This window comes from Salvia miltiorrhiza, chromosome 5, assembly GCF_028751815.1.
Source record: "Salvia miltiorrhiza cultivar Shanhuang (shh) chromosome 5, IMPLAD_Smil_shh, whole genome shotgun sequence".
Lineage (NCBI taxonomy): Eukaryota > Viridiplantae > Streptophyta > Magnoliopsida > Lamiales > Lamiaceae > Salvia > Salvia miltiorrhiza.
In genome coordinates this window covers 15,874,860-15,887,086 of record NC_080391.1, presented here as the reverse complement: position 1 = coordinate 15,887,086, position 12,227 = coordinate 15,874,860, and the positions used below count along the sequence as shown (strand labels likewise).

Sequence of the window (12,227 nt, the reverse complement as noted above, 5' to 3'; positions counted from 1 at the left end):
TTTCTTTTTCGTCCGTACCATGAAAATATGCATAGTCAATTTATAATAAGTAATAATTTTCACACTAAACATCACAATTAATGTGGGACCCTTTTTTTCACTCAAACTACACTTTACAAGATTTCTTAAAACCCGTGATATCTTATACTATGCGTATTTTTATAGGACAGATGGAGTATTAAATACTTAAAGGTCAATTCAATAAAGAAAATATAGGCCAACTGGTTCTATGTTTTCTGCAAGCATTTAAACGTACGCGATGTGAATATACAGATGGTTACAACGGGGTCTCTTATGGATAAAGTTCATCGTTTATAAACAGCAGAAAAGGGGTATACATAATAAAAACAAGCCACAGACAGCAAGCACTATGCAGCGTGAATAGAAGGGAACAGCAGCTCTCATATTTCTAAATCTTCCACTGCTTGTTACATGTGCATCACATAGGACTTGCAAAGAATGGCTCTTAATCATGCTGTTGAATTCCCTTCTAGATTGCTCATTGGCGTCTCGCACGCTTGTTCACACCGTGCATTAGGTCATCGAAGGACTGCAAGCTGACACCACAATCCTCATCGTATTCCAGACCAAGTTCCTCCTTTTGGAATAAGAACAAATGTGATGAAGGAGTCCACACAGCTGCGACCAGAAACATAAATGAATCAAACTAAGAAAATACCTTGAATTCGTTAAGGTTCTTGGGTGAGTTCTCTGTGATGGCACTCCATACATCCCTGAACATCCTCTTGCGTCGTCTCCACTGATTCATCATGTCCATATACATCTTTTCCACAGCCTGCCTCTGTTCTGGACTCACCAGAGTAACCCCTTGCCTCAGCTTAGTCAACTTATTCTCCATCTGCTTAACCTGCACATTTCAACAGTTTCATAAACAATACATTCGTGCCATGTTCTTGATAACGCATCTGACTTACCTCGTTTCCCAATTGGATTTTCCTGGCTTGAATCTGGTCTAGTGTCAAATTTGATTGCAGCGCCTTGATTTCTGCCATTATTAGTATATGCAGACCAGATTAGAGTGTTCTTGGGTTCAAGTTAATAATTTAAATGTGGGATTCCATGGAACAACATTAAACAATTTCAAATCAAATTCATCCTGAACTCCCTCTGGCAAGTAAACCTTGATTCTACATGATTTCCTACAAGATTCTGCCATGCGTGCATGCTACATTACTGCAGTATATAACCAACTCAAGATACCTCAGTTCAACAGAACTGTCGAAAGGGAAGTCATACATACCCGCCTCAACCTCAGAGATGGCTTTCTTTCTTTCAGCAAGCTGTTCTTGGAGTTTCGAATTTTGTTCTTTCATCTGATTGAGCTCTTCGCTGTTTGGGATGTTGAACTGATCTTGCCTAGCCAGGTATATTTTCTGCTTGCCATACTCTTTGAACGATATTTTCCCACCGTCTGCAAGACAATCCAACGCTTTTTGTATGGCAGCCTTTTTTAGATTAAACTTTTGCAAAGAATCGGCCACATTTTGTGAATTCAAAGGCCTATTTTGCTGCATAGAAGACAGAATTGCCGTGACATACGACTTTCATACTCAGCCAATAACTCAATGTCTGGTAACACAACACAGCAGGAATTATAAGAAAAGCAACTAAAAATGAAGAAAATGCGAGTGATGCTTCAGGGGAAACAACTAGCTCATGCACGTTTAAGGCACAAAACAATTTAATCTTCAAAGACTATTTACTCGGAAATTCCAATGCACAAATTAACTTTTATAAGCATAAACCGGGCAAACAACACGCAGAATTCTCCGAGTAAATCAAACAAACCAAAAATCAGTTGAGCTAAATCAACTAATAACTTGCTCCAAACCTAGAACAACAAGCAATTTAGCGGAACACAGAGAAGCAGAAGTATAAAATCAGCAAAAAACGAAATGACGGCAGAAAATACAGAGGAAGTGAAGGAAACTCACCTCATTCACGAAGTTGAGGACGATTCCTGGTATTGGCAAAATGATACAAATTAATCGAATAATTATTACATAAAATAGATATGATTTGATGGAATTTCTATAGAAACTGTATGCATATGATTACCTTCAGCACTATCCGATTTGGGAGCCATGGATCTGATAGCTCGAAGAGCGGGAAAACCTTCTCTGGGAGAAAAAACTTGCTTCGCACGAGAGAATATTGAACTTTTTTATGCCTTTACCGCCAGCTCCAAACGACGCCGTATTGGTAACCTGTGCACATAAGCTCATAGAGCGGAATCTGTGATAGCGATTTTAGTTAAAATTGGACGAACTGGAGGTACAGTGACTGGAGGCAGACAAACATTAAATGACTAGTAGCGTGCCACGTCGGCATTATTCTGAAACAGTCTCACTGGCTCACCACCTGCTCCTGCCCACTTTTAACTCGTGACTCGATAATTCCCGGCGGCGAATAGGAAACCCGAAACCACCGCTGGCGGGCGGCGGAGTGAAGACCTTCGCAGATGCAATCCACCGTGCCGACAATATGCACCCCCGTTTCTCCGCCGGCAATAAATTGCGCTTTACTCAGATCGTTGAGGATTGTCAATTTTAGAACTCGTGTCGCTTTTAACGGCGATAACCAGAAGAAACGACGCAGTCTGTCTATTTCTAGAAGATGGTCGCGGCGATTGCATTTGCATCAAAATTTCATTTCTAGTACAACTGCCGCCGCTGGCGGCGGCGGCGGCGGTTCAGTGTCAGAGTTGAACGGCGACGTCAGGAAACTACTGCAGGTTATTCTGTGGATAGCTGAGGCTGTTTACATCGTGTGGCTCTTCTTACTTCCCTATGCTCCTGTAAGTATAGCTCTTTTTCTTAATCAATAATTTAGTTTAATTTCTATTTCTCTTTGTATCATTACCGTTTACGATAATGCATTATAGTTGTTGGAATTATGGAGTATATGCTATGGCAATTTTTAGGTACTTTTTTATTCATCTACATTTGATTGACTGCACCACTAATTCCACTGCTGCTCTGTGCCTCTGCTTATGGATCAATTATTTCACAGACTTCAGTTTGATTGTATTTGTAAAATTGCATTAAGGTTTATAAAGAAGGCTAAATATCAGTCGAAGACCCAAACTATATACTTTAGTCTAAAAAATGCCTTCAACTATTGATGATATCAATAAAGCCGAACTATATAGTAATATAGGTTGTAGCAAAAAGGTCATAAACTATTGATAATATCAATAAAATATCCAAACTATTGAAGATGTAACAAAAATGTCATGGATAATGATTTATGCTGACAGAAAGCTAAAGTCGTAAATTAAAAATGAGAATTTGATAAATATAAGTCCAAGAAAATCAGAAATGGGAATGAGTGGAGAACCCTAATCAAGAACGAAAGAATTCCAAATAAAAAACGACGGAATCTCCATAAATTTACAACAACTTCAAGCCATCCACTACCCTAGATGAATCAACAACAACTTCTTGAATGAAATTGGCAATAAAGTTTATAAATTAAAAGAAATTAGCTTGCATCAAGTTTTTTAAATCTAGTGCAATACAATGTCATCTTTTTGTCAAGTCATTATTTATTATAAAATACGGAAGATACATTTTGTCGATGAAAATCATTAATGATGATTTTTGTTACAACCTTTATAGTTTGAGCCTTTAATTGATATTACCGATAGTTCATATATTTTTGTTACAACCTTTATAGTTTGAGTCTTTGATTGATATTATCAATATTGAGGACATTTTTGTGACCTAGGCCTTTGATTGATATTTACCCTAAAAAGAATGTGATTGCTGCTGTTGCTCTTCGGGCATAATGCCACTTCGAAATGAATTGGAAATTTACTGCTCACTTATTTGTTTCTTACTATCTTGCACACCATGTAGGGGGATCCTGTTTGGGCCATCAGTTCAGACACAATCAATTCTGTGATAGGACTTTCTCTTAACTTCTTCTTCATTCTGCCTTTGACAAACTTTGGTATTATTTTTTCAGTTGATGCTACATGATATCAATTTGTTGCTATTTTATGTCTTATTGCAAGTATCTTGATCATGTGTGAGATTGTACTTTGGCAGAACAGTCGGTATTCATCTCATGGAGGCACCAGTTCTCCATCCAGTAAGTTTTACTGGCCTATAGCTTACTTTTAGGACTTCCTTCTGTATCAAACTTCTGTTTTAGACTGATTCCATATACTCTTATCCTGGTTTACTTAGATGTCTGAAGGATTATTCAACTTTGTTGTTGCGTGGACGTTGATGTTTGCTCCTCTGCTGTACACTGATAAGCTGAGAGACAGATTCAAGGGATCAATTGATGTATTATGGGGCTTTCAGATGTTTCTCACAAACAGTATGCTTCTCAACTTGTTTGTGCTTGCCATATAGCATCTCAATTCTGGAAATGCTCATTTCAGCTCCTATTCTTCCTGCCCTCGATTTTGAGCAAGGGAGAATGCTTACTTAAACCTAGGCATTGCAAGATGCAGTCATTTAATATTGCTTTGCCAACTATACTTACATGCTATTTACCCTTTATGTGCTCATCTTATTGCAAATTCTATAGTTTTAATGATTGGGATTGGTCTTCAATTGCTACTTTCTATTGGCTGCAGCGTTCTTAATTCCTTATATGGCTCTACGTCTGAATGAGGCTGAGGAAGAATACACTCCAAGAGAGACCTCTCAACTTGGTTCACTCATGACAAATGGAGCATCCATCGTTGGACTCATTGGTGGGCTTGTAAGTTTGCTGTCGATAGTTTGGGCCTTTTATGGTCGAGGAGATGGTAATTTTGGTGATTTGGGAGAAAGATGGGAGTTTCTACTAAGTTATCTTGGATCCGAAAGACTCGCCTATGCCTTCATCTGGGATATCTGCTTGTACCTAGTTTTCCAGCCATGGTTGATAGGTGACAACCTCCAAAACATACGACAAGACAAAATTGATTCAGTTAATCTTCTCAGATTCGTCCCAGTGGTTGGCCTAGTCGCGTACTGTCTCTGTTTAGACAGCGGCAAAGAGACATAGCCTATAGCTACTATATAATGTAGTGTAGTGGACTCTCTTTTATTTTTTCTTGGCCATACTGCATTTGTTACTAATGCTTCAATTATTGAACAGATTGTGAAACTTCATTCTTGAAGGTGTGTAATGAAAAGGGGCATTTGTATTGAGAGTGAAGCAGCAAAAAATAGAGCATAGAGTCAAAATAGTACAAGATAAAGGCAAAGAAGGATGATCCTAGAGGAGTGTGGAATTCAAGAGAGATTGCCACCGCTCTGTTGCCAGAGATTGATGATGTCTGTGGCCTGATTGAGGAGAATGATCATCTTCTTCTGAGAGATCCATGGCTTGTTCTCTAGAGTTGCCTTGAGCTCTTCCCATGCATCTTTCCTGGGCCAGAAGAAGTAAGGGCTGAGGGGCACTGTGCCGTGCCCCGGTATGCTCTGATCCAGTCCCAGACCGATGTTCTTCTCCATCCATATGAACTTCAACACCAGACGCGCACCCACTGCACCTGTCTGTAATATATATCCAAAACTATGTGCATTTCATTCTTGGTAATCTATAATTATAAATGCACCCATTTGTGGATGCCAGAAATAATTGAGATACTGAAAACTAATTGAACCTGCGGTTGTGGAACGAGTTCGGCGTCGGCGGGTGTTTCTGCCGGAGCTACTTCTGTGGCGGCAGCGGCGGCGGCGGCGACAAAACTAGTGGACTTGGATTTCAGGTAAGAAGAGCGCAAGTGGGAAGCTCTTGGGTTCACAGAAAATGAGGTTTTTGAGGGTGCGGAGGAGATGTTCTTGAAAACAGAGGAAGGCCTGCTTGTTATGCTTGGTTGAACTGACATGGATAACATCTTCTGCTATTCTCTGAATCGAGAGAGAGAGAGAGAGAGAGAGAGTCGAATACCTGAGTCTTGATGGGATAAGGTAACAAATCTAGAAGAGAAGGGAGGGCCATGGGCCTCTACAAAATGAGATATCCATTGTTTATTTCTATTGGGCTTCAAATTAGATTTGGCATCGATATAAGCCCATAATACTTTTTTTTTTTGGTTTGATAATATAAGCCCATAGTACTTAAAAAACTGGACTTTGTTTCTTTGTTCATAGAAAATGACACCATTGTTAATAGACAATTTTACCCCGCGCTGTTAATCTACAAAACCCGAATATAATATTAAGGCACTCTTTCTTCGATTTTTTGATGATATATATCTACGCTATTAAAAATTCAATATTTCAAATTAATTTTAAAATTAAATGATAATTTTTTAATTATAACAAAATTAAATATTTATTTGTAAATTATACTTTCTCTGTCTCACAAAAATATGATTTTTTTGTTATTTTGGGTCATCTCACAAAACATGAACATTTCTATTTGTGCACACCATCCTACCATAGTCCTTAGAGTTTTAATTTGTTATATATTATATGTAAATATTTTATTTAAAACATAAAAGTTATATTTATTTGAACATGAAATTTTTTTAAAAAAATCTCTCGTCTCTCATCTTTTTGTATAAATTTGTTTTTCTATTTTTTAATTTTATTTTGCCTTTTCATAAAATCAACTTTTATTATTTTGATTTCTTCATTAATTTTTTATTTTTTCAATATTTAGTTTAAACAGTTAAAATTATTATTTATATTTATATTTATAAATATGATAATTGAATTGGTATCAATTTCTATAAAAATTGAAATACAAAAATATCTCTCGTATATTGCACGCGGTGCAAATGCTAGTATTATACCGCCTCCGTTCCCAAATAACTTCCTAGGAGGGAGGGGCACTAGTTTTAAGACAAAGTTATTGAGTGTGTTGAAAATGGTGAAAAAATGTTATACTCCCTTCGTCCCTCAAACATCTTCATAAGGAAGAGTGACACAGATTTTAATGAAAATTAGTTGTGTATTTGATGAGTGGAGGATGGATTCTACAAAAAGTGAAGATTGTAAGTGTAATAGTTAGTGAAATTATTTTCCAAAAATAAGTTAGGAAGAGAGGAAGATGTTTGAGGAACATATGGAGTAATTAATATTGAAAGTGATGGAAATATGTTATAATTAGTATTAGGAGTGATGAAAAAGTGAAAAATAAGAATAAATTAAATATTATTAGTGGTGGGGTAGTGTCTTAAAATGGATAGTAAGTTATTTGGGGGATGACCCAAAAAAGAAAGATAAGAAGTTATTTGGGGGACAGAGAGAATATTAAACAGCCAAGATTTAATATACACGCGGTTAAGGGAGAGGTTCTAATATGATAGGGAGAGGTTCTAATAAAAACCTATTTTAATGTGAGGAATGAGAACTAATTTTGGCCACTTATTTTTCAAATCCTGCGGTTAAGAGTATCTTTCAATATCTTGGTGTGTTTTTTATGCAACTACAAAATATCATATCATGCAACAATATAGATTTCACAACTTTAGTACAACTACAAATATCATACCATGCAACAATGATTTATACAAAGTTCGGTTTTTTTATTTAATTTTCTCCATTCTTTACACGAACTGTGACACCCAAATCTAATTAGAATTTAAATGAATATTTGGGCAGAAAAATCATGAATATAGATAAATATTTAATGTGAACATCGTAAAAGAAATCTTTATTTAAAATACTTTACTCGACATAATATCTTCAAGTAAAATTTAAATTCAAAATATTTGTTTCGCCATTCGACCCTTCACGCGCCTCCGACCTTAGAAACCTGAAAATGTTAAATGTAGGATGAGCATACAGAGTACACTTAGTGTAGGATATCATGCAATCATTGTCCACGTTAATAAAATGGTAACGCATATGTTATGTACTGTAACATACATAACTGAAAAGTCGCACCGTGCATACTGTTAGGTCCGGAGGGTCTCGAATAGGTGTATGGGGGGGGGGGGGAAATACACCTATAGGCTATTTTTCCTCAAAAATAGAGGGATCTCAAGATAGAGATCAAGACGAAACTTTACACGCAAACTTAGACGCCTGTTAAGGAGTTTTGACCAAACAGGGTTGACGACTGATACTGAAATACTCTTCAGTAAAGAGTTATCAGTTAAGTCACTGGAACTTAACTGATGCACGTTAAGGCTTCAGTCGAGTTTGCTAAAACAGAGATGTTACAAGTCTTCCTGACTATCAGAGGATAGATCAGTCAGACTGATAACATACGCAACTGAAATAACTTTGTTTCGTAATAGCCTTTGTTGAGCACGTTGTTAGTCTTAGGTTTCTCTTTGCATTTAGTCGGTGTTCAGTTTATCAATGGAAAGAGCACAAGTAAGAATGTAAAACTGAAAGCTATAAATAACACAGAGATTTTTACGTGGTTTGGAAAACACTTCCTACATCCACGATCGGTTGATCAGACCAACAACTTTACTCCGCAAGTGCTTAACTGGTGCACTGCAAACCTATCCGTATGCTTAACCGGGTGCACACAATCGAATCAACTGAAGATCCAATCTTCAGTACCAACACTTCACTCATGTTGGATTTTCCACTTCTAGCACGAACCTGCACTAGGATCTCACGGAGTCAGAGTACCTTCCTGAACTCTTTTTCAACTTAAACACTCGATTCTGTAACTTGAAGGGAGGTTTGAAATCTTGCCAACTAAACTTCAAAGAACAAGTTCTTTGGAGTTAGTTTTGACCTAGGCTTTGGGTAAACAGAGGTTTGCCTAAGGTCTAAGAGAATGTGTGTAATCAGCAGTGACTGATTTTTGCCTTTGGTATTCTCTTCTTCGATTCAAGCTTTGGAGAGATTAAGCTTTGGCTGAGAAACAATTTTGGCAGAGTTTCAGCTTTTGTCGTTGAATCGGTGAAGATTAAAGTGATCCTCGAGCGCTTTTTATAGGAGAAGTCTTGAATAGATCCGTTGGCGGAGAACGTCTTCAAGATTTCTTCCGTTGGAGAGCTTTCGAATTTGGGCTGAGACTTCAATCTTCGAGGTTCCTTGTTTGGTGAGAACGGCTTTATTGAAGAGCAGGAGATTTGACATCTCTGATAAAGTAGCCACCAAATAGGAATGACCTCTGCAGAGATGGATGATCCTGAGATCTCTGCATTTAATGCGACTGTACTTTTGGAGTACGTGGCTTCCTTTGAACGTTGGAGGTTCAGTCCGAGGAAGAATGTTTAACTGATACTTGACTTTAGTATCAGTCCACTGAATCCACGTGACACGCATTAAGTAATCAGTTCCGAACTGATTCTTCAACTGATACTTCAGTTGGTAACTCCAGTCTTCAGTCTTCAGTCCTTCGTCCTTCAGTCTTCAGTCTTCAGAACAACAAACTAAACTAGAAAATAACTCTAACACTTGAGTTCGAACAGTAAGGCCTATGAATTTTGGTATCATCAAAACAAGGATTAGGATCTTTCAATAATTTCCTAACACATACCAAGGACCATTCAGTCCTGGACCAATTATGCTGGCCCCTAGCGACTATGGTTGCATGCAACCATAACTTTAACATGTAAATCGCTTTGTGGCATACCAAAGACTGTGACGTCGTGGACCAATTATGCTGGCCCCTAGCAATATAATTTAACTCATATATAGTAAACACATAATATAAAAATGGACAACAATTAACCACATCATGTATTTAAATAAATCCTACACCTGAAACTTAAACTTGAAATTTAATTGTGATAATTTAAAGTCCACATTCTAGTCGCGCCGCACCTAATTACATAACATAGGATAATAATTTATAAAAAAAAATAAAGAAACCTTATAATTATATTATATTATATTATATATATATATATATATATATATATATAGGATGGAGTTCTATGGAGACCACTTCTTATATAGAGAATGAAGACCAAATCTTGTGCGTCGATCTTGCTTAATCTAACGGTGATCATTCGTCCATTAATTATTGTAATTTTTCCATATTTATTTATTTCCCTAATTACAACTAATAAAAAATCTCTCCCTCACTGATCCGTCCCTCTCTCCAAACTCACGCTCTCTCTCTCCCACACATTCGTAGAAAATACTAATGAACATACTAATGTTCGTTGATATGTTCGTAAAAAAATAAACGAACATACTAATGTTCACATAGAAAATACTAATGAACATACTAATGTTCGTTGCTATGTTCGTAGAAAAATGAATGAACATACTAAGTAGGTGGTTGCCATGGAAGCTAACCCTATATATATATTTGTATATGTGTGCAGTGTGTGCGAGAAACTGTGTGTATATGTGATGTGTGTTAACTGTTAAGTTACCTATTTATACTAGTTAGTTTAGTTGTTGTAGGTTGGAGAGTCGTCGTATTATAGACTTTAGGATTAGGTTTCATAGGGTTACTTACTAATTCTAAAAATTCTACACGTAACCACCATTGTATGATTAGTGTCATGATAGGAGGTATGCACGTAACATTTCCCATGCAAAATACTGTATTTAAATACATACATATTTAATATTTCTTAAAAGTTGATAATTATATTTTTATGTATATTTTGTTCGTATGCTTATATATATGTATATTTATATACTAAATATCTATAATATGAAATTTTAACTTAAATTATTTTAAACTAGCTATTAGAATATATATATATATATAGGCTCTATTTTTTAAGGATTAATTTTTATTAATTAAGGGCACGACTAGACTAATTATAAATTCGACTTATAAACATTAAGCTTTAACAAAAATCGAGGGAGTGAGGGGCGCGGCGTGAGGCACTTGATCGATCACATGATGCAATTCATTTTTGTATGCAAAGTTATGCATGTAAAATATATCACCTTTAAAAAAATTGATTTTTTTTAATATCCAAAAATTTTATTTCAATTTTACCTCTACGTGTATTTTGCATTGGAAGACATCTGTCACGTGTCACGTTCTTGGTGCACCACATAGACAAAATGTGTGGTCCAGAATTGATACCACTGACTACTAAATTATAAATTTATTTAAAACACGCCACCTCCAGAATTTGAATTCGCTTGAAAATTCTTGTTCAGTAAAATTATTGGCGTATTCGAAAAAGTTATTGACTTATTCGAAACCGATATTTCATTCTCCATATTCTCTACATTTAACATTATCTATTAATCTCTTCTATATATAGAGAGAGAAGATCTATTTTTAATGAAATATTCCCACAATATGTCAACAAATATATAGTTCTCACGGTAAACAATCTATTTAACATTATCAAAATTTCGAACATTTTTACCAAATAAAAAGGATTTCAAACATTGACTAATCAAATGTTAGGCCAACAACTTAATAAACTAATTGGATTTTATCGAATATAGAGTATGAAACAAGTCAGAAAAAAAATTATACACAATCATAAATTTGCGAACAACTCCTATAAATTAAATAATAATATGTAAGCTATCAAACGACGCCACTAAATTAAATCATAGCTATCAAACGACTTCATAGATGAAAAACAAACAAAAAAAATGATTCGTTTATTATCTTGCCCACTTCAATAATATGAATAGTTCTTTAGCTCTACATAAATAGCAGAAGCCGATTTCACGTACATTCTAGCCGCGTTCTCAACCGACGAATGACTCTAACAACCTCGAAAGACATGTAGTATTATACAGCCATCAAAACATAAATTTTATTCTAAATATATATATATATATATATATATATATATATATAGGAGAAAGTTTAATGGAGAACCATATATATTCAAAGAACAGAGATCAAATCTCATGCGTTGATCTTATTTAATCTAACGGTCAGCGTTCGTTCGTTTAACGATAATTTGTGTTGAACGTATCAAAGGTTCGAACCCAAAAAATACCAAACGTTTAACATTTAACGATAATTTGTGTTGAACGTATCAAAGGTTCGAACCCAAAAAATACCAAACGTTCAATAAAATTATTGGTCTGCTCAACCCGCATTACTGATATGTTCAATAGTTCTCTATTCTTTACTTATTTGCAATTCTCTATGGAACTTAATCATATATATATATATATATATATATATATATATATGGGAGAGTTCAATGAAGAACACTAAATATTCAAAGAACATAGAGTAAATATCAGCTGTTGATCTTATCTAATCTAACGGTCAGCATTTATTCACGTCATGTTCAATGAATTTTTATGTTGAACATATAGAGGGTCGAACCTCAGAACCCCAAAAATTGAGTATATGTTCACTCCATGTTCAACGAATTTTTATGTTGAACA

At 35.6% G+C, this 12,227-nt stretch overlaps 3 protein-coding genes across 3 annotated transcripts; 1 reads left to right on the top strand and 2 right to left on the bottom strand.

Moving 5' to 3' along the window:
• Positions 1–176: 176 nt before the first annotated feature.
• LOC130986366 (homologous-pairing protein 2 homolog) lies at positions 177–2,247 on the bottom strand. Its single transcript, XM_057909763.1, has 6 exons — positions 2,080–2,247; positions 1,956–1,981; positions 1,262–1,529; positions 936–1,006; positions 680–868; positions 177–598 (listed from the first exon to the last, which is right to left on the bottom strand). The coding sequence occupies exons 1-6, from the start codon at positions 2,105–2,107 to the stop codon at positions 500–502; spliced, it is 681 nt and encodes a 226-aa protein (XP_057765746.1). The 5' UTR covers positions 2,108–2,247; the 3' UTR covers positions 177–499.
• A 111-nt stretch (positions 2,248–2,358) lies between these two features.
• Positions 2,359–5,174, top strand: LOC130986348 (uncharacterized). Its single transcript, XM_057909740.1, has 5 exons — positions 2,359–2,818; positions 3,882–3,975; positions 4,079–4,116; positions 4,215–4,350; positions 4,613–5,174. Exons 1-5 carry the CDS (start codon positions 2,483–2,485, stop codon positions 5,026–5,028), a joined length of 1,020 nt encoding a protein of 339 aa, XP_057765723.1. The 5' UTR covers positions 2,359–2,482; the 3' UTR covers positions 5,029–5,174.
• LOC130986378 (30S ribosomal protein 3, chloroplastic) lies at positions 5,148–6,142 on the bottom strand. The gene is made up of 2 exons (XM_057909785.1): positions 5,633–6,142; positions 5,148–5,522 (listed from the first exon to the last, which is right to left on the bottom strand). The coding sequence occupies exons 1-2, from the start codon at positions 5,864–5,866 to the stop codon at positions 5,259–5,261; spliced, it is 498 nt and encodes a 165-aa protein (XP_057765768.1). The 5' UTR covers positions 5,867–6,142; the 3' UTR covers positions 5,148–5,258.
• Between the last annotated feature and the right edge of the window lie 6,085 nt (positions 6,143–12,227).